The sequence below is a fragment of the Eubalaena glacialis genome, chromosome 7 (genome assembly GCF_028564815.1).
Source record: "Eubalaena glacialis isolate mEubGla1 chromosome 7, mEubGla1.1.hap2.+ XY, whole genome shotgun sequence".
Lineage (NCBI taxonomy): Eukaryota > Metazoa > Chordata > Mammalia > Artiodactyla > Balaenidae > Eubalaena > Eubalaena glacialis.
The window spans coordinates 82,265,322-82,289,033 of record NC_083722.1 but is presented as its reverse complement, the minus strand read 5'-3'; the positions used below and the strand labels follow the sequence as shown (position 1 = coordinate 82,289,033).

General features: G+C 35.6%; 1 protein-coding gene across 4 annotated transcripts in view; it reads left to right on the top strand.

Annotated features, from left to right (window-relative positions):
* The window catches only part of CFAP20DC (CFAP20 domain containing), a 277,728-nt gene that overhangs the window by 90,260 nt on the left and 163,756 nt on the right, over positions 1–23,712 (top strand). For all 4 annotated transcript variants that reach the window (XM_061195461.1, XM_061195462.1, XM_061195460.1 and 1 more), the window contains exon 5: positions 6,976–7,090. In XM_061195461.1, the coding sequence (XP_061051444.1) occupies positions 7,073–7,090 (18 nt within the window). In that variant the 5' untranslated portion in view covers positions 6,976–7,072. The remainder of the gene's footprint in view (positions 1–6,975; positions 7,091–23,712) is intronic.

Sequence of the window (23,712 nt, the reverse complement as noted above, 5' to 3'; positions counted from 1 at the left end):
GATTTTTTTCTTTAGTTGAATTACCACATTCCAACAGATTACACTCCAGTCTTGCAAACTTTGAGATCACTCTTTCAGGAGGCTTTACATGGTATAGTGGTTGGAAGGCACACGTTTGTTACCTATTGGAAGATCAGATTCAGAACTGGAATCCAGAATGGAACAGAAAACGGTTCTAAAAGACTGAAAAAGGGGGATTCATGGTTTTTATCTGATAAACAGGTATTCTATTGAAAATATTTGGCTGTGGTTCTGCAAGGACAGAAACCACGCACTCTTGTCACTGTCAGCACATGCCTGACAAAAAGTAGTCACTCAGCATAAATGAATGAAAGAGCTTCAGCCTGGTATAGTAGTGGACATACAGTTTTATCACAGAAATGACAATGGATTCTATAGAGACAAGTTTTAATACCTGTCTCTGCTACTTACTAGCTGTGTATCTATGGACTAGAAGCTGTCTTGGTTTCTAGAGTCTAGTTTCGTCATCTACAAAATGGAGGGTGAATATTCTACCTGCAGTGAAGGATTGATGTGAGATTTAATAAGAGAATGTCTATGGAATGTGCTAAAAACAGCTACTTAAGATGAGTTATTTTCCCCTACACCCACACTAGAATATGATTTCCATGTCTTAGCTACTTCCGTGTTTCTAGTACCTTTTACTGTGCCACTAAGGCACTGACTGAATGTTAGTTGAATGAACTAATGAATCAGGAGGAAAATTTGAATAGAAGACCTCAAAGTTGAATAGTTTCTAGTGATGATTGGCTACAGAGTAGGACTGTTCATCTAAGTCGCTAAAATGGAATAGAAGTATTGGTTGTCATTATGGAAGAGGTTTAGGTTTAGATTAAAACTTGTTCTCTTTAAAGTCACCCAGAATGATGACAGAAGAGGAAAATTGTGATTCAAGTGCCATAATTGCCCAGAAATATGAAGAAATGTCCTCAAGAGCAGTAGATGATAGATCAGTATTGATTAGAGTTAAGGGAAAGTAGTTTTTAATGGCTTAAAGTTTTAAAATGTTAGCATCAAAGAAATTCAAGTGCATATAAACCATTCACCAGTCATATGCTGGGTCATACAATGTCTTATTACTTTTTTCTTAATAAAAAGCAAACTTTACCAAGTATGTTTTCTGACCAAAATGGAATTAAATTAAAAATCAATAGCAATGCAATATATAGAAAAAAACTGTACTGTTTGTAAATTGAATAGCACACTTTTAAGTAATCCAAGATTCAAAGAAAAATCATATGGGAAATTAGAAAATATTTCAAACTGAATAAAAGTTAACATGCAACATAATCAGAATTTGTGGGATGCAGCTAACCTAATGCTTAGAGGAAAACTTGTAGTTGTAAATGCTTGTGTGAGAAAAGAGGAAGGTTTAAAATTAATGATCAAACTTCCCATCCTAGGAAGCTAGTGGGAAAAAAAGAACAAATTAAACCCAAAATAAGTAGAAGGAAAGAAATAATAAAAATAAAATCAGGAATCAGTAAAATTGAAAACAAAGAATAGACAAGTTTTTCAAAGCCAAAAATTGTTTCTTTAAAAGGATGAACTTGGTAAACCACAGCAGGACTGATAAATTTAAAAAAAGAGAAGTCACAAATTACCAGAGTCAGGAATGAGAGAAGGGATACCACTACAGATCCTACTGATCCTACATAAAGGGAATTTATGGCAATAAGCTCAGCAGCCTTAAATGAAAATCACAGCTTATCAAAACTGAAACAAGAAAAATTAGAAATGTGAATAGCCCTGTATGGAAATCTATTAAATTGAATGTGTAAACCATAGTCTTACCAAGGAGAAAACTTCAGACTTAAATTAATTCTACTAATATGTAAAGAATATTTAACAGCATTTTAAACAAATTTTTAGACAATAGAGGAGTAAACACTTCCCAAATCACTTTATGGGATTAAATTCTGTTATCAAAACCTGACATAGATATTATAAGAAAATTACACACCAGCGTCCCTCATGAACATAGGTATAAAAATCCTCAACAAAAATGCTAGCACAATTGAAATATACACCAAGAATACAAGGTTGGTTTCACATTTGAAAATCAATGGATATAATTCAACATATGGAAAGAATAAAGGAGAAAAACAATAGGATCATCTCAATCAATGCAGAAAAAGCATTTGACAGAATTCTACACATTTTCATGATTAAAAAAAAATTCTCAAAAAGCTAGAAATAGAAGAGAACTTCCTCTGAAAAAAGAAACCTACATCTAACATCATATTTAATAGAAACATAGTGAACACTTTCCCCCTATGATCAGGAACAAGGCAAGATTTTCTACTCTCATCACTTCTGTTTAGTATATGCTGGAGGTCCTAACCAGGGAAGTAATGTAAGAAAAAATAAATAAAAGGTATAAAAATTGAAAAAAGCAAAAGTAAAAGTCTTTATTTACTGAAGACATGATTGTATATGTAGAAAATTCTCAGGAATCTACCAAACAGTTACTAGAACTCACGAGTGAATTAAGTAAGGTCACAGGAAACAAGGTCTATGTACCAAAAATCAATGGCATTTCTATATACTAGTAGCATTCAACTGGTAAATGAAATTTTAAAAATTATTTTCAGTCATGTCAAAAAATAAAATACTTAGAAATAAATTTAACAAAACATATACAAGACTTCTAAAATGAAAACTATGAAACATTGTGAAACAAATTAAACAAGGCCTAAATAAATGGAGAGATATATCATGTAAGTAGATTGAAAGACTCAATATAGTTCTCCTTAAATTGATCTATGGATTCAACACAATCCAAGTTAAACTCTCAACAGCTTTTTTTTTAACAGAGAATGGTAAGTGGATCTTAAAATTTATATGGAAAAGCAAGGGCCAAAAAAACCTTGAACAAAACCAAGTTGAAGAGTTTCTTTACCTAGTTTTAAGACTTACTGTGAATCTACAGTAATCAAAGCAGTATAACATTGGTGTAAGAATGGATAAATGAAACAAATGGATCAATAGAGAGTCCAGAAATAGACACACACGTGCACACACACACACACACACACCACACACATTTATAGTCAATTGAGTTTCAACAGAGTACCAAGGCATTTCAGTGACTAAAGGAGAGTCTTTAATAAATGGTGCTGGGACAACTGGATAAACATACAGAAAGAAAGGAACCACACCCAGTACCTCACACAATATAAAGTACTTGATGTGGGATGGATCGTAGATGTAAATGTAAAAACTAAATGTAAAAACTAAAGCTATAAAGATCTGGAAGGAAACAAAGGAAAGTACTTTTGCAACTTTGGACTAGGTGAGGATTTTTTAAGACAGAAAGCACTACTATAAATAATGATCAACTGGACATCATGAAAATTAAAAACTTCTGCTAATTAAAAGTCATCATTAAGCAATAAGCTAATCTAGATAAAGCATATAAGAGTCTTCTGTTTGCTATTCTTGATACTTTCCTCTAGCTTAGAGATTATTTCCAAATAAAAAGTTTTTAAAAGATACCATTAAGATAACAGGCAAGAAAATACTCACTATAGATATATAGCTATAGATATAGATATAGATATATCTGACAAAGGACGTGTATCTAAAATATGTAAAGAACTCTTATAATTATAGTAAGGAAACAACCAATAAAAACTGAGTAAAAGACTTAACATATTTCGCAAGACATACCAGTAAACACATATAAAAGCATTCAGTGTCATTATTCATAAGAGAAATGCAAATAAAATCACAGCGGTATCCATTTCATACCCACTAGAATTGGCTAACATTAAAGTCTGATAGCACCAAAACTTGTTGAGGATGTGGAACCACTGCAATCACTTTGGAGAACTGTTTCTATAAAGTTATACATATATCTTCCCCAATGACCCAGAAATCCCATTCCTGCTTTTCAAGAGAATGAAAAGACATGTCCACAAGAAGACTCTTCAAGCATAGATAGTCACACAGGCTTTATTCATAAAAAACCAATACTGGAAACAAATGTTCATCAACAGGAGAATGAATAAATAGTTGTATTGCCATACAAGACTCAGCAATTTAAAAAAAGAACTATTGACTCATACTACAACGTGGATGACTCTCAAACACTTCATGTTAAGTGAAAGAAGCCAGTCACAAAAGAGTATATTCTACATCAGTCCATTTATAAGAAGTTCACGAACAGACAAAATTCACCTATGGTGATAAAAATCAGGAGTGAGAACTGACTAAAAGGTACCAGGAGGGAACTTTTCTAGGGTAATGGAAATGTTTTATGTTTTATTTGGAGTGGTGATTACATGGGTATACACATTTACCAAAATACATGAGCTTGAACACTAAAATCTGTACATTTCAGTTACTCAGATCTTACCCCAATAAATAAAAGAGACCACATCTGTTTCTTTTTATGATATCCATTCATCATGCATGGTAGAATGTTGACCCTCTTAAAGCTTCCTATTGTGCACAATAAATTTATAAACCCCTTACCTTAGCATAAAGGCCCTGCGTGATTTGGCTCTTACCTCTCCTTTCTACCTCATGTCCCTCCCTTACCTATTAATTCCTAGCCCTGCTGGCTTTACTGTCTGAAGTAGTTCATTTCTTGTTATTTTCTAGTTCGATCTCTTTTTTGTTTCCTTCATTGCATTTAGGATAACGTGCATTTATTTTGTCTCTTTATACTTTATTCACCTGCCTTTTCCACTAGAATAAAAGCTCCTGGAGGGTGGAGACCTTGACCTTTTCACTGTTGTATTCCCTGATATATTCCCAGGGTGTTGCTTGGCTCAGGGATTATTTGTTGAATATGTGAGTGAATGAAGGAATGAATGAATGAATGTTCCTATTGTTCCATGTGTTGATAAAATGGGACTATACTCAGATGTTCCTCTGTTTGGAGTTCGGTCCTTACCAATTCAAATGAAAATGACATAGTCTTATCCCTCCAAGCAAAGCAAACCTTAACAAAACTGTGTCTCACATAAGTTTTTGGTTGTTGCAATCAAACATTTTGTTTGATGCAAGGGAATTTTTTGTTCTCTTTTACTTTCCAGAATTGCTATATAGTCTTTCCTTTTATTTCCTAATCAGAACTTCTTATAGAAGCGACTTAATAGCATCCCTTATGACAATACCTTCCAGACATATTTGATCCTGAATCCTATTGGTAAAATGTTTGAGCACGCTAACCACATGGGTACATTTATTTATTTCAAATATATATAAATATGTTGCTGTACTGTATATGTAATGAAACATACACAAATACAACATTTTAAAAGGATGGTATGAAAGATGGTTCTAATATTTTCCTCCTCTCCCATGTGCTCATCCCACTTTGAAGACACTACTTTAGGGCAAATATTCTACATTTACTTATACATGTAAGTGTAAAACTTCAGTAGTGTTAACACTTTTGCACTTTAAACCTTACATCTGACCATGGATTGAAAGGCTTTATTGCTTTTTTTTTTTTCCAACATCTTTATTGGAGTATAACTGCTTTACAATGTTGTGTTAGTTGCTGCTGTATAGCAAAGTGAATCAGCTATATGTATACATATATCCCCATATCTTCTCCCTCTTAAGCCTCCCTCTCACCCTCCCTATGCCACCCCTCTAGGTGGTCACAAAGCACCGAGCTGATCTCCCTGTGCTATGCGGCTGCTTCCCACTAGCTATCTATTTTACATTTGGTAGTGTATATATGTCAATGCGACTCTCCCACTTCGTCCTAGCTTACCCTTCCCCCTCCCCGTGTTTTCAAGTCCATTCTCTACCTCTGTTTATTCCTGTCCTGCTCCTAGGTTCATCAGAACCTTTTTTTTTTTATATATATGATATTGTTTAGTGCAGGCAGGGTAGAATTTTTAGGTCTGGGGCATATTTGAAATCATGTCATCTAATTTTTGCTGTACTTACTCTTAACATTGTTCAATGATACTTTTTCTACAGAAAAATATATGTATTAGTATTTTAGAGGAAAGAAATAATGAGATTAGAAAAGTGCAAATAGGAGGCAAGAAAGAGCTCTGGAGAAGGCTGTGTTGATTTACACTATAGTTAATTACACTGTAAATATTGGTAGCAGTATATTTGAATGAAATGTCTTCTTGAGGAATTACTAATTGTAGAATATTAGCAATTAGTACACCTAGACAAAGTTGCTAAAAAATGGGGGAAATATCACTATTGTCCAATAAAAAGACAGTTTTTAAGGAAGCATCAATTCTTCAATATAGCAGCCTGAGACAGGTTTGGAGATTTTAAGCCTTTTGTGTTACCTCTGAGACCTAAAGGAAGCAGAACATAAAAATGAGCCTCTATCAACTTGAAGCAAACCTAATCTTTGTGATCATGGCTGTGGTCTAAATCTATTAAAGATGTTCAAATTCAGTGTCCTTGGAATCACTGCGGGTTGACCTGAGTAGTGAGCAATAAACTTGTGTATTATAATTCTGGTTCGAAGATATGTGCTTGGAAAGTGAAACCGACAGTCAGCGTTTTGTGTCCGTCTATAAGCAGACTAAGAGCGTATATAAAATGACAGGTGCATTTTTAGAGAAAGAAACCCATAATGTTTTCCTATTTAGTAGGTGACAGTATGTCCCAAGATAACACAAGCTTAAGGAGCTGGAACAAGCATGGTTATTAAAGGCTAGCAGTTTCTCAGTTCATACAAATTGAATTTTTTCATAGGCTGGAAGACTGGAAATATAGGGTAGAGTACTGAAATAAATTAGCATATTAAGTGAATTTATACACTCAGACTTGTGAACACTTTGAACTTAAGGAAGAAATTATATTACTTCTTCAAAGAAAAAGGCAATTTTTAAATTCTGTGTTTGATCTCCCTGTTGGAAAGGGCCTATATAATAAATTATATTATTTTGATGATTATCCAAAGAAGTGTGGTTATTATATTGATGGGAATCTTCTCTTCTCTCCTCTCTCTTTTTTCAGAATTACTGATTTAAGGAACATAAAAAGAAGATTGTATTTATCAACAGTCCACAAGGAACTGTCCTCAACCCCTCTTCATGCAAAAATCCCACTCTTCATGATCAAACGCAAAATCGTAAGTGTCATGAATATTGCTTAAAATATTAAATTTATTTCAGCAAATATTAATTCTGGGCCTACTCTGTGTATGAGACATTCTGTTAAGTTCCATGGTGGTATTAAAAATGAGTAGAAATTTATACTGTTCTTTTCCTTCCAGTGAAAGAGCTTAAGATCTACTAGGTGGGAGGATATAATTGTTTGAATATCTAGAATACTGTGATTGGCAGCACAGTAGAGAGAGTAAGTGCTATTGGTACAGTGAAAGGGAAAGAAATCCATCTGACTGCAGGACAAGGAAAGGCTTCATGAAGGAGATTGCACTTGGCATGGACTTTGAAAGACTGTAGAATTTCAACAGGTAGAAATGAAAAACCGAGCATTCCAAGCAGAAGGAACAGCATGAGTAGAAGCATAGAGGCTGGAAAGTAGCACACATATTTGGAGAACAGAGAATGATTCATCATTGTTGCCAGATTTTTTAAAATAGCCTTAAGGAAACCTCAGTTCTATAATCCAAGAGCTTGATATAGGTTGGGAGATTTGTGTAACCTCTGCGACCTAAAGCAGCATAATATATAAGTAGGTAAGCCGTAGGTTACAGGCTAATAAGTTTGGGCCTGATACGACTGACTAGTCTTTCTCAAATGTTAGTCATTTCAATACTACTCCCATGACTTTACCATGTTTGTGTACTACCTGTTCCAGTATGTACATAATACTCTCCTTTAAACCAACTCAGCCTTTTTTGACTTAAATAAATTTATTTTTTTTTAAAAACTTTATATCACACTTATAAATGGAAAACCAGTATAACTTTCTGGAAATAAAAATTAACCATAACAATAAAGATACTGAAAACAAAACAGTATTTTAAAGTCTAGCTAAGTACTGTTTCCTGTTTAGGGTTCTGTCCTGAGGCCTGCTCTTTATTAACAATAGTTTATCAAGAGTTAGATACATGTTCAAGCTTTTTCTTGGGCATAATTAGGATTGAAAGAAAACTGATGGAGGGAAATTTTTATTCTGTGATCTGTAGTCATTTAATGCCATGCCCATGTACCATCTAAAACCATTTCACAAATGGTGCATATTCCACTCGTTGGGAGCCACTTTAGCAGAGAAAAGGAAGCCATTAAAGCTTTTGGTTTGGAGAGGGAAATACAGTCAGTTCTATGCTTTGGGAAGATTAATCTGGTAGTGACATTTGGAATGGCTTAGAGGGGCTGGAAAATGGAGATGGAGAGAACATTTGCAGTACTCCAGATTAGGGTTAATGAGGACTAGGGCAGTAGCAGTAGAGGAATGGATGTAAGGTAACATCAGAAGCTTATGGTCCAATGAGCTAAGACATATTTAAACAGACCTTTTCCGTATCATGTGGTACATGCTGTGAGAGCAGGATCCACAGTGAACTGTGGAGCACCAGGGGAGTGATCAGAGAAGGGCTTCTGAAGAAGGGGATGCCTGAGCTGGGCCTTGAAAGATTAGAAGAGGAGAGAAGGCACTAACCAGTTCAAGTGGGGGTGGTATTCCTAGAACAGAAAGAGTAGCATTAAGAGTAGCTGCATGCAAAAACAGAAATATAGATCAATGGAACAGGATAGAAAGCCCAGAGATAAACCCATGCACATATGGTCACCTTATCTTTGATAAAGGAGGCAAGCATATACAGTGGAGAAAAGACAGCCTCTTCAATAAGTGGTACTGGGAAAATTGGACAGATACATGTAAAAGTATGAAATTAGAACACTCCCTGACACCATACACAAAAATAAACTCAAAATGGATTAAAGACCTAAGTGTAAGGCCAGACACTATCAAACTCTTAGAGGAAAACATAGGCAGAACACTCTATGACATAAATCACAGCAAGATTCTTTTTGACCCAGCTCCTAGAGAAATGGAAATAAAAACACAAATAAACAAATGGGACCTAATGAAACTTAAAAGCTTTTGCACAGCAAAGGAAACCATAAACAAGACCAAAAGACAACCCTCAGAATGGGAGAAAATATTTGCAAATGAAGCAACTGACAAAGGATTAATCTCCAAGATTTACAAGCAGCTCATGCAGCTCAATAACAAAAAAACAAACAACCCAATCCAAAAATGGGCAGAAGACCTAAATAGACATTTCTCCAAAGAAGATATGCAGATTGCCAACAGACACATGAAAGAATGCTCAACATCATTAATCATTAGAGAAATGCAAGTCAAAACTACAATGAGATATCATCTCACACCGGTCAGATTGGCCATCATCAAAAAATCTAGAAACAATAGATGCTGGAGAGGGTGTGGAGGAAAGGGAACACTCTTGCACTGTTGGTGGGAATGTAAATTGATACAGCCACTGTGGAGAACAGTATGGAGGTTCCTTAAAAAACTACAAATAGAGCTACCATACGACCCAGCAATCCCACTACTGGGCATATACCCTGAGAAAACCATAGTTCAAAAAGAGTCATGTACCAAAATGTTCATTGCAGCTCTATTTACAATAGCCAGGACATGGAAGCAACCTAAGTGTCCATCATCGGATGAATGGATAAAGAAGATGTGGCACATATATACAATGGAATATTACTCAGCCATAAAAAGAAATGAAATGGAGGTATTTGTAATGAGGTGGATGGAGCTAAGAGTCTGTCATACAGAGTGAAGTAAGTCAGAAAGAGAAAAACAAATACAGTATGCTAACACATATATATGGAATCTAAGGAAAAAAAAAAAAAAAAGGCCATGAAGAACCTAGTGGCAAGAAGGGAATAAAGACACAGACCTACTAGAGAATGGACTTGAGGATATGGGGAGGGGGAAGGGTGAGATGTGACAGGGTGAGAGAGTGTCATGGACATATATACACTACCAAATGTACAATAGATAGCTAGTGGGAAGCAGCCGCATAGCACAGGGAGATCAGCTCGGTGCTTTGTGACCACCTAGAGGGGTGGGATGGGGAGGGTGGGAGGGAGGGAGATGCAAGAGGGAAGAGATATGGGAACATATGTATATGTATAACTGATTCACTTTGTTATAAAGCAGAAACTAACACACCATTGTAAAGCAATTATACTTCAATAAAGATGTTTAAAAAAAAAAAAAAAAAGAGTAGCTGCATGAGCTGTGTAGGCACGTCCAATAATCCAGTGTTGCTGAAGAGAGACCAGAATAGTAGGGAAGTTGTAAGGCTGGAGAAGAAAACAGGGCAACCTCCTGGTAGGCTTTATATTTGTAGCCAGGGAGCCTGGACTTTTATCTCATAGGTGATAGGGAGCTTTTGAAGGGCTTGCAGCAGGGGGGCATGGTCAGATTTGCATTTTAGGTAGAACATCGCTTTGGAGGATGGGTGGGAAAGATGAGACTGGAGGCCAGCAGGACCAGTCAGAAAGTCAGTGCAATTGTCACAAGAAGGTAAGAGGGGTTTTGTGTCATTTTGTCACTCTCGTATCCCCAGTGCCTAGACCAGTACCTGGCTCCTCCTAGGCACTCAATAATTATGTAAGTGGATGGATGAGTAGATGAATGGTATAGGTGTAAGAGAGATGAGTCCTAAAGTTGGAAAATAGAAATCAGAGTGGAGATGAGGAAACAGAGTTGAAAAATAACTAAAAATTTTAATTGAAGATTAATTAGATGTCAGAAATGAAGAAGAAGGAAAAGTCAAGGATGACTCTCAGTTGACTTTCTACTTTGGATGACTGGTGACAGAATCAATACATAGAAATCCAGGAGAAAGAGCAAGGTTAGAAAGGGAAGATGGAAATGTTGATAAAAGAGTCTGAGACATTCAGATTGAGAATTTGGGGGGTACATATATGTTAGAGTCCTAGAGAGAGGTATGAGCTGGATATTTGGGCTTCTCCAGCATACAGGTGGCACTTAAAGTCATGAGAATGATGAAATTGCCTGCCTGCAGAGAGAGTAAGAATGGCAACAACAACAACAAAAGAGGCTAGAGGAGGAAATGCAAGGGCCTACCCAAGAAAAAGGATGGGCAAAGGAAGAAGAATCCATGAAGGAGACAGGGCAACAATGAGAAAGTGATGTGAATAATGAAGCAAAGTAAAGTGTGGTGGAAACCAAGGAAGTTTTGGTAAGAGAAAATGTCAAGATGTGAAAGTATTTGGGATGTGGCAATCAGGAGACCATTAATAACTTCATTGACAAGTTTTGGTGTATGAGGAAGGAGTCAGGACAGTGGGCCGTGCGAATGGAAGATGGAGACATGAGAGCATCCTGACCATTGCTTTCAGTATGCTGATCCACTGGGCTTCATGTTCAAGTAGATATAAACAGAGGGGAGGAATCAAAGACAACTTTGAGGTTTTGAGTCTGGAAAACCTGGAGATTGAGCCCAGTAACAGATAGGTGCTGGATTTTGGAATAAATTGATGGTTTCTGTTTGCAGTAGAATTATTTTAATTCATTGTGTACTAAACACTCATAAATGCACAAAGATTAAATGCAAATACTTCAGTTATTAAAGTTAAATCATTTAAGACGTTAAGGAGAAGTGCATTAGTGCCTTACAAATGAAATTATATTCATCCTCTTATATTTAGGTATGATTTCCTTATTCATCTAAGATTGTTTAGAGTTCAGTGTTAGGTGGTTTCCAAGAGTTAAACCATATATGAGACTAATACACTCTTCTGTGTGTGGTTAATAAATCAGGTTTGTCATTACCTTGCTTTTGTGAGTTGAGTCACCCTTGTCGGTTAACTAACTCTGAAGTTTCTGGATATAATATTAAAATCTGAACTGATCATTCTGTACATGGCTATAATCTTCACACACACACACACACACACACACAGTGTACCCTTCATCCAGTGGCATTTGTGGGAATACAATATTTGAAAATAAAATATTGTCTGTTAAAAGTAAACCACACAAATATCTTGCTGAGATAGGAAGTAAACTTCATTGAACAATCTTTCATATTTAATAAATGAGTCTTTAAGAGGAATATGTGCTAGCAGTGCCAGGTATCTAATGACATAAGAAATGTACTATTTAAACTAAAAAGAAAATAGCTGTAATAAGCCCTGTGGGGCAGTGTGTCTTAGCTCATTTATCTACCTCATCTTCTCATCCGCAGTGAGACAGCTCAATAGAAAATATAAAAGAAAGGAGATGCAGGCATGAAAATTACATGTAGTTGTTTTAAAAAAAAATCCTAATGTGAAAAAATCAAACTGGTGTCTATATGTTAGGTGACTTCAGCTCATGCTAAATTTTGAAAAGCAAAATATCTAGAACTTGTCTTGAATCTAGAAAAATTGCTCACGTAATTCAAGGCAGTCCTAAGCAAAGACAAGGTATTTGTTTCTATAGTGTTCCCCATCCCAATGAAATCATCAAATCATAACTACTTATAGTATGTCCTAATTATTCTATATTTTGTGAAATATAAACATGTACATAATACATAGGGGTTAAAAGCATGGCATCTGAGTTCTGACACTTACTAGTTATGTGACCCTGTGCAAGTTCCTGTGTTCATTTTCCTCATTTATAAAATGCAGATAATATGAGGTATGCATACTACTAAGATTGTTGTGGGAATTTACATGAGTTAATAAACATAAGGCTTTTAGAACAATGCCTGGCATGGACGAAGCTTTAAATAAGGATTATATCTCCTATTTGCTCTTTAGGTGCTACTTCTTCCAGGACACCCTCCATGATTTCCCCTCTGCTGATTGATTAGACATTTTGGGTACAGCGCATCATTTCCATTCACAAATTCATAATTCTTATAACACTTCTTCACCCTGCACTTTAATCATCTGTTTACTTACCTGTCTCCCCTTTTAGGCTGTAAGCATGACTCATTTGGTTTTTATCCCTAGTCCCTATGTACATGGCAAATAGTAAGTTCTCAATAAATGTTTGTTGAACAAATTGACAAGTCTTAATGTGCCTCCTGACTTGGGAGATAAAAGAATGAGTTTATCATGGACAAATTGTATAAGCTTTCTAAATGTGCCTGCCTATTCCATAAATGTCCAGGAGTACTCAAGCAAATATTAAGAAACTCGGTTCTAATACTTGCTCTCATTTCCCCTCATTTTCCTCCCAATCCAGGAGATGCTACAGCAGCAGAGGGAGGGTCTTTCCTTTCCATTGCTAACATAGTCTATTCCAAATGAGCCCTTATTGAATTAAAGCTGAGTCTTGTTTAAGGGAAATTTCTAGAGAGAGCAGCAAAGTGACAGAGAGCCCTCCACCCATTTAAAATGCCATGCCTGGGGTCCTCCCTGGTGTTGGTGTGATGTTGGCCTCAGTTCTCTGCTTTTTGCCAAAGCACTCTTCACTTCGTTCTACTTTTTTAGAGCCATAGATATTTTGGTGATAAATCTCAAAATACAGTATTTTAAAAGCACTTCAGCTAACACTTGTAAATCAGGAGATTTCACATAAAATTTCTGACCTCTTTTTTAAAAAAATCAGAAGTTAACATTGAGTCTGCTTTCTTGCACAGCAAGCAGTCAGCTAGAGCAGAGTGGCAACTGCACACTTTTAATGGAGCTTTAAGCTCTCCTGTGAAGTTCAGTCCTCTCCACTCATAAGGATGTGGGTGCAGTCAGACCCTTCCTGCTTCACTCATTTAAGTGACCTGCCACGGCCCTCTAGGCATATAGTTTGCAACCCCTGATTTAGAGGATAATTGCCAGATGGTCCACTTTGCCTTGGTTCTTTAGCTAAAGCCTTCACATAACCAGAGGCAGCAAATAAAGTTAATATTTTTATAGCCACACCAACATGAATATTTATTTAGAGGCCACTTACTGTTCCAGTTACCATAGAATGTTCAACCTTTCAAATAAAAAATTTTATTTTTCATGTTATTCTTAATTATGATGGATTCATTTTAATATATAAATTATAAAAATTTACACTTTTAATTTAGGTTTTCAATGACAAGAACAGTTTTAAAAATTAATAGCCATCATATTAAACAGTGGGGGTAGCCACTTAGTCAAGACTCACTGAAATCAATCTTACTACTTCTTTAATATAATTTCAGTTAGTTGGTGACGGTATCAGATGACCATCAATGTCTTGCAACCAAAGTATGTATTAATGTAGAGTGAATTTAATTCCATTTGAATAGGAAGTTCAGGTATGAGATATTGCTGAGAATGAATCTTTCACTGGAGATATAACAAAGTAGTATGATAAATTACAATGCCAAATTCTTTTAGTAACCTTTTCCACTTAAATACCCAGTGTTTGTCATTTAGATAGATAGAATTACTCTTTAGGAGTTGTACTTTCTTGAACCACAACTCTGATGGAATATGTTATAGATTTTATTACAAACTGAAAGTGTGGCATAGTGTTTTTAAAGTTTCCCCTCAAAGATCATTTTTCCCATAGAGCCAATGATTTGGAAATTTTTGGTTCTTAACAGTATTTAATTTCTTAAGTGCCATTGAATGAACAGAGAATGGAGGAGGCACATTTTTTTAGATGTATATTTAAGACATAATTAGAGAATGTCTCTCAATGAAGTCATTCTAACCTAGAATCCACTGTAGTGTCTGTGGTACTTATTTGAGGGTTTGTAAATGTTTTCATGTGCATATCATTTAATAATACTTGTTTTTCACTCTCTCTACTCACCTGTCTAATGTGGGTGTTGAAGAGATTTGGGAAAAGGAGCAGTTTCATGCTTTTCTCTGCTGACCCTGAATGGTTATGTGAAATAGGGACAACTACATAAAAATGTTTGTTTTGGAAAATGAATGATTACCCAGCTTTAGGTCACCCTATTTTCAAATCACTTGAACAGGCAGAGTAGTGTTAGAGGTAAAATGTGGCCTCGAGAGCTAGATTGTAGGGGTTTGAAACCTAGCTGTCACTTCCTGTCTGTGGGCCCTTGGGCAAGTCAGTTATCTCTGTGTGCTTCAGTTTCCTCATTGGTTAGGTCGTGACAATTATAGAACCTACTTCATAGAGGAGTTGTTACTGTTAAATGAGTTATTACTTAGAATAGTGCCAAGCTCATAGTAAGTGCTTAGTTAGTGTTAGTTGATATTGTTATCATTTTACTATTTTCTCTTGACCTGAATCCATGTTTATTAATTTATGAATATGTTATCATAATAAACGTCTGAACTTGCAGTTTATTTCAATTAACAAATACCTTTTGAGCCCCTGCTGTAGGCCAAGGTCTGTGCCAAAAGATGTGAATCCAAAAGTGAATGGTGCACAGTCTTCTCATCCATGAGATTATAATAGGCAGAGGAGGCAAACATATAAACAAGTTAATGATGATGGGCAGTGGTTAACACCAAACTAGTCTTAGGAAACAAATGCTGCTAAAGGAAAATATCAGACTTTTCTAGCCAAGTTGGAGCTTGTTTTAAGTGGAGATATTTGTGCTAAATTGTGAATACACACAAATAAAAGCATGGAAGTTCATGTCACGTTTGATTCCTTAACTGGGTTGTATAATGGGAATGTACAGAATCACAATGCTGGAAAAGAAGACTAGATGAAACCATGAAGGACCTTGAAAGCCATGATAAGAAATTTAAATTTTTAGTCCATTAGAGATTTCTTTTTAAATTTTAACTTGGAGAAGTTTCACAATATTATCTGTATTCTAGGAAATGAGTACAATGTCAGAATAAAAAGAGCTAGAGGCAGAGAGACCAATTAAAAGGCTGTGCAAAGTCCAGGTGAGTCATATTAGCCTGAATTAGTGTAGCAGCAAAGAAGTAGAAGAGGAGAACAGATATAAAAGATACTTCAAAAAAAAAAAAGGTACTTCAGGATTTAAATCAGTAAAAAAAGGGAGAAAATGACACTGAATTAATCTAGGGCTGGAAATTGGCAAAGTAGGTGTGCTACCAACAAGGGAAATATCCTGTAGGAGCTTAAATGACTGCTTAGATTGCTGTTTCTGACCATGACAGAATATCTGGTATCAAACTGTCCTTCCTACTGTAAACAAATATAAAACTGGAAAAAATATTTGAAATAAGACTTTTCAACCATTTGGATAGCAGGCAACATACTTTTAAAAGAGAGAAACAAATGAGATGAGTCCTATATTCCCAAGCTTTCTGAAGGCCCATTCTGGACTGCAGTGCAGAGATGGGAGCCCAGACAGAGCATAGCATCTTGCTGAATAGAGACAGAGATCAGAGTTAAGAATGACTGAGACTGAGGTAGCCAGAATTTGTAGGTTAGTGTATCTGAGAGGAGCTTCAGAAATATGCATCAGGGTCTTCTTGAACCTTTGTGCATGCTTACAGTAGGACCTCATGAAGTAATCACAGACCAGCCCCTGGGGAAAGAACACCTACTAAGCAGCTGTGACACACAGGGCTAGGAGATATTCAAGTTCTGGCCAGAGTGAAGAGGTATCACTGAACACATACAGGAGAAACTCCAGAAAGACAATATTACTTAGAAATGGAGCTTATCTAGTCCTGGAGAAAAGGTCACCTTAGACCTGACCTAACAAATATAAAAACTCACATCAAAAGATCAAGATGATCTGCAAATAAACTTCCACCTGGAACATGTTTAGGACTCTTTTAAGAAAAACAACAAAATCCAAAAGCCCAAAAACATAGTAGCCATAACGTCCAGCATACAATTTTTTAAAAACGGATACTAGATAAGCGAATTGGGTAAACATGATCCATAACCTGGAGAAAAATCACAGAATGAAAATTCAAGGGCCTTAAAATAACTATAATAAATATATTAGAGGATTTAAAGGAAATTTTGAACATAATGAGGGAGCAAATTAAGATACCCCAATGGAAAAAGGAAACTATGAAAAGAAATTTGGAAACATACAATGTTGAAATGAAAGTTTCACTGGATAGATGTAACACTAAGTTAAACACTGGGGAATATCAGTAAAATTGAAGTCAAGAATATAGAAACTCTTCAAACTGAAGCACAGAGAGAGGGGAAAAGCCTGGGAAAAAAAATGAATATAGTCTGAATGGCCTGTGAAACAATATCTGTCAGTTTAATATATGTGTAATTGGAGTACTATAAGGAGAGCAAAAAGAGATTGAGCAGGAGAAACTTTATAGAAATCATGGTTGAAATTTTTCAAATTTTGAAAAATATACCCATAGATCCAGTAAGCTCAACAAACTATGAGCTGAGAAACACACAAAAACCACACCAAAATCACACCATGGTATATCATAACTAAAAAAGAAAACAAAAACACAAAGAAACCACAAAGATCACACCATGGTATGTCATAATTAAATTGCTAAAAATCAGTGATAAAATCTTAACAAGCAGCAAGAAGAGAAAAAATCAATTATACACAAGAGAACAATGATAAAATATATCACCAGCTTTCCATCAGAAGCAATGAAAGTAGGAAGACAATGAAATAGTGCTGGGGGAAAAAAATGTTTAAACCTGTCAACTTAGAATTCTTTATCTAGTGAAAATATTCTTCAAAAATTGGAGCAAAATAAGAACATTTTCAGACTAAAAAGTTGAGAGAATTCGTTACCAGCAAACCTGCACTACAAAAATATTAAAGGAAGTTATTCAGGCTGAAAAAAATGTGCCAGATAGAAATTTGGATCTAAATGAGAGAATGAAGAGGACAAGTAATGGTAAATTAATAAGTAAATCTAAAAGGTTCTTTATTCATATCATAAATTCTTTCAAAGTATTTGTTGAAAGCAAAAATAACAATGTAGAAGTAAAATATGTGACAATAATAACACAGAGATGGTAGTATACTTTTATGAGGTTCTTATCCAGAAGATATTCTAATATTTATTCAGGGTTAAATTGTTAGAAGTTAAAGATTCATATTGCAAACTCTAGGGCAACCATAGAAAAAAGTAAAAGAACAACTAATCAACAAATATAGCTAATCAACAAATTGCTAATCAACAAATTGAGGAAATTAATGGGGCACTAAAAATATATTCAATCCAAAATAGAGGAGAACTAAACAAAGAGCAGATGGGACAGATTGAAAACAAATAAATTGGTAGCCTTAAACTCAAACACATCAGGATAATTACATTAAATGGAAATGGACTAAACACTCCAACAGAAAGACAGAAATTGTTAGATTGAATAAAAAGTGAGACAACTATATTCTGTTTATAAGCAGTGCACATTAAATTTAAGGACACAGGTAGGTTAAAAAAATTTTAATAGAAAAAGTTTTACCTTGCAAACACAAATTATAAAAAAGCTACAATGGCTCTATTAATATCAGTCAAAGTAGACTGCAGGACAAGGAATATTATGTAAAGAGGCATATTTCATAATGATAAGGGGGGTCAAACGTGTAGAAGATATAACATCCTACATGTGTACATAGCTAGTAACAGTGCTTGAAAATGCATGAAGCAAAAACTAACAGAACTGAAGAGAGAAAGATAAATACACAATTATAGATGACGATTTCAGCACTCCCCTCTCAGAAACTGACAGAAAATCAGTAAACTGGAAAAATGCTATCAATCAACCTGACTTATTTGACATTTCTAGGATGTTTAATCTAACAATTGCAGAATAACAGTATGTTCAAGTATGCATTGAATATTCACCAAGGTATATGGTATATTAGGCTGTATTAATCTCAGCAAAGTTAAAAAGACTGAAATCATACAAAGTATATTCTGTGGCTAAATGGAATTAGATGGAAATTAGTAACAAAAATATAATTGAAAAATCCCCAAGTACTTGAAAATAAAGCAACATACTTCTAAATAACTTATAAGTAAAAGAAAACTAACAGGGAATATTAGCAAATATTTTAACTGATATTTTTACTAATTTTAAATGGTAATGAAAATAAAGCATACTAAAATTTGTGAGATGCATTAGAGGCATCTAAAGTATGCAGAAAGAAATAATCGAGCGAATAAGTCAATGAAATGGAAAACGGGCAATGGAGAAAAACCACTGAAACCAAATTTGGATTTTGAAAATATTTAGTAAGTGATAAACCTAGACTAATCAAGAAAAAAAGAACACACACACATTGTCAATATCAAGAATGAATGTAAGGAAAAAGGAAAATAAGGGAATATTATGAAGAATTGTATACTAATAAATTTGACAACTTAGATTAAGTGGGAAAACTCTTTTAAAGACGCATTACTAAAACTGATACTAAAAGAAATAGAAAATCTGAGTAGGCTTATATCTATTTTTAGAAAATGAATTTGTAATTTAAAACATTCCCACAAAAAAATACAGGTTCGGATGGCTTTATGGGTAAATCTAACCAAACATTTAAGGAAAGAATAATACTCTCTCTCAGATAATAAAGGAGAAGGAACATTTTTCAATTCACTTAATAAAATGCGGCCAGCATAATTCTGATACCAAAACCAGGAAATATATTAATTCCCAAAAGAGAACTATAAATCAATATCACTCAAGAACATAGACACAGGGATCCTTAACATCATGACCAAGTGGTGTTTATTCCAAGAATTCAAGGTTAGTCTTACACTTGAAAATTAGTCAGTGTAATTTTTCACATTAACAGAATAAAGGGAAAAAATCATAAAGTCATCTCAATGTATGTAGAGAAATCATTTGATGAAAATTCATTAGCCATTAAGATGAAAACTCACATCAAACCTAGTAATAGAAGGAAACTTGTTGAGCCTGATAAAAGGCCTCTATAAAAAACCTACAACTAAATCATACTTAATGGTGAAATACTATCAATACTTACCTCCTAAGATGGGGAACAAAGCAAGATATCCACAATGAGTGCTTCGATTCAGCATTGCATTAGAGGTCCCAGCAAGTGCAATAAGATAATAAAGAGAAATTTTAAAACATACAGATTGAAAAAGAAGAAATAAAAGTTTCTCTCTTTGCAGACAACATAATCATCTTGTAGAAAATTCTAGAGAGGACTGCTGCCATGTCCTGCCCGCTGTCTGCTGCACACGGTAGGGTGTTGCTCCAGGACCTTACTTCAGACATGCAGAGACTCTCCCTGGAGTGTCTCAAATGCATACAGTGTGCATGAACACTGGATTGGAATCAGTGAGCTGAAAGATACAGAGCAGCACACTTGGCTGGATGAATCCCTCTGGATTGTGGACGGAAAAGACCGTGAGCACTGTTCGTTTTACAAGGGTCTTCGTGCTCTGGCCGGGTGTCAGGCTTGAGCCTCCAAGGTGGGAGAGCCGAGTCCAGGACATTGGACCACCAGAGACCTCCCGGCACCACATAATGTTAAGCGGCAAGAGCTCTCCCAGAGATCTCTGTCTCAACACTAAGACCCAGCTCCACCCAACGGCCAGCAAGCTCCAGTGCTGGATGCCCCATACCAGACAACTAGCAAGAGAGGAACAAAACCCCACCCATTAGCAGAGAGGCTGCCTAAAATCATAATATGTTCACAGAAACCGCAAAACACACCACCAGATGCAGCCCTGCCCACCAGAGAGACAAGATCCAGCCCCACCCACAGGAGCACAGGCGCCAGTCCCCTCCACCAGGAAGCCTAAACAAGCCAGTGAACTAACCTCACCCACCGGGGGCAGACACCAAGAACAATGGGAACTACAAACCTGCAGCCTGTGGAAAGGAGACCCCAAACGCAGTAAGTAAAACAAAATCAGAAGACAGAGAAATATGCAGCAGATGAAGGAGCAAGGTAAAAACCCACCATACCAAACAAAAGAAGAGGAAATAGGCAGTCTGCCTGAAAAAGGATTCAGAATAATGATAGTAGAGATGATCCAAAATCTTGGAAATAGAATGGAGAAAATACAAGAAACGTTTAACAAGGACCTAGAAGAACTAAAGAGCAAACAAACAATGGTGAACAGCACAATAAATGAAATTAAGAATTCCCTAGAAGGAATCAATAGCAGAATAACTGAGGCAGAACAACAGATAAGTGACCTGAAAGATAAAATACTGGAAATAACTGCCGCAGAACACAATAAAGAAAAAACAATGAAAAGAAACCTCTGGGACAACATTAAACGCACCAACATTGCAATTATAGGGGTCCCAGAAAAATAAATGAAAAAGAAAGGGTCTGAGGAAATATTTGAAGAGATTATAGTTGAAAACTTCCCTAACATGGGAAAGGAAATAGTAAATCAAGTCCAGGAAGCGCAGAGAATCCCATACAGGATAAATCCAAGGAGAAACACGCCAAGACACATATTAATCAAACTATCAAAAAATAACTACAAAGGAAAAATATTAAAAGCAGCAAATAACATACAAGGGAATCCCTATAAGGTTAACAGCTGATCGTTCAGCAGAAACTCTGGAAGCCAGAAGGGAGTGGCAGGACATATTTAAAGTGATGAAGAGGAAAAACCTACAACCAACATTACTCTACCCAGCAAGGATCTCATTCAGATTTGACAGAGAAATTAAAACCTTTACAGACAAGCAAAAGTTAAGAGAATTCAGCACCAACAAACCAGCTTTACAACAAATGCTAAAGGAACTTCTCTAGGCAGGAAACACAAGAGAAGGAAAAGACCTACAATAACAAACCCAAAACAATTAAGAAAATGGTAATAGGAACATACATATCGATAATTACCTTAATTGTAAATGGACTAAATGCTCCAACCAAAAGACACAGACTGGCTGAATGGATACAAAAACAAGACCCATATATATGCTGTTTCATGGGGCCCACTTCAGACCTAGGGTCACATATAGATTGAAAGTGAGGGAATGGAAGAAGCTGTTCCATTCAAATGGAAAGCAAAAGAAAGCTGGAGTAGCAATTCTCATATCAGGCAAAATAGACTTTAAAATAAAGACTATTATAAGAGACAAAGAAGGACACTACATAATGATCAAGGGATCAATCCAAGAAGAAGATATAACAATTGTAAATATTTATGCACCCAACATAGGGTGCACCTTAGCATTTGCATAAGGCAAATGCTAACAGCCATAAAAGGGGAAATCGACAGTAACAAAATCATAGTAGGGGACTTTAACACCCCACTTTCACCAATGGACAGATCATCCAAAATGAAAATAAATAAGGAAACACAAGCTTTAAATGATACATTAAGCAAGATGGACTTAATTGATATTTATAGGACATTCTATCCAAAAACAACAGAATACACTTTCTTCTCAAGTGCTCATGGAACATTCTCCAGAATAGATCATATCTTGGGTCACAAATCAAGCCTTGATAAAATTTAAGAAAATTGAAATCGTATTAAGTATCTTTTCTGACCACAATGCTCTGAGACTAGATATCAATTACAGGGAAAAAACTGTAAAAAAATACAAACACATGGAAGCTAAACAACACACTACTAAATAACCAAGAGATCACTGAAGAAATCAAAGAGGAAGTCAAAAAATACCTAGAAACAAATGATAATGAAAACACAATGACCCAAAACCTATGGGATGCAACAAAAGCAGTTCTAAGAGGGAAGTTTATAGCAATACAATCCTACCTCAAGAAATAACAAAAAGTCAGATAAACAACCTAACCTTACACCTAAAGCAATGAGAGAAAGAAGAACAAAAAAACCCCCAAAGTTAGCAGAAGGAAAGAAATCATAAAGATCAGATCGGAAATAAATGAAAAAGCAATGAAGGAAACGGTAGCAAAGATCAATAAAAGTAAAAGCTGGTTCTTTGAGAAGATAAACAAAATTGATAAACCATTAGCCAAACTCATCAAGAAAAAAAGGGAGAAGACTCAAAGCAACAGAATCAGAAATGAAAAAGAAGAAATAACTAACACTGAAGAAATACAAAGGATCATGAGAGATTACTACAAGCAACTCTATGCCAATAAAATGGACAACCTGGAAGAAATGGACAAATTCTTAGAAAACCACAATCTTCCGAGACTGAACCAGGAAGAAGTAGAAAGTATAAACAGACCAGTCACAAACACTGAAATTGAAACTGTGATTAAAAATCTTCCAACAAACAAAAGCCCAGGACCAGATGGATTCACAGGTGAATTCCATCAAAATTTAGAGAAGAGCTAACATATTTCCTTCTCAAGCTCTTCCAAAATATAGCAGAGGGAGGAACACTCCCAAACTCATTCTACCAGGCCACCGTCACCCTGATACTAAAACCACACAAAGATGTCCCCTCCAAAAAAAGAAAACTACAGGCCAATATCACTGATGAACATAGATGCGAAAATCCTCAGCAAAATACTAACAAACAGAATCCAGCAGCACATTAAAAGGACCGTTCACCATGATCAAGAGAGGTTTATCCCAGGAATGCAAGGATTCTTCAGTATATGCAAATCAATCAATGTGATACACCATATTAACAAATTGAATGATAAAAACCATATGTTCATCTCAATAGATGCAGAAAAAGCTTTTGACAAAATTCAACACCCATTTATGATAAAAACTCTCCAGAAAGTAGGCATAGAGGGCACTTACCTCAACCTAATAAAGGCCATATATGACAAACCCACAGTCAACATCGTTCTCAATGGTGAAAAACTAAACCATTTCCTCTAAAATCAGGAACAAGACAAGGTTGCCCACTCTCACAACTATTATTCAACATAGTTTAGGAAGTTTTAGCCACTGCAATCAGAGAATAAAAAGAAATAAAAGGAATCCAAATCAGAAAAGAAGTAAAACTGTCACTGATTGCAGA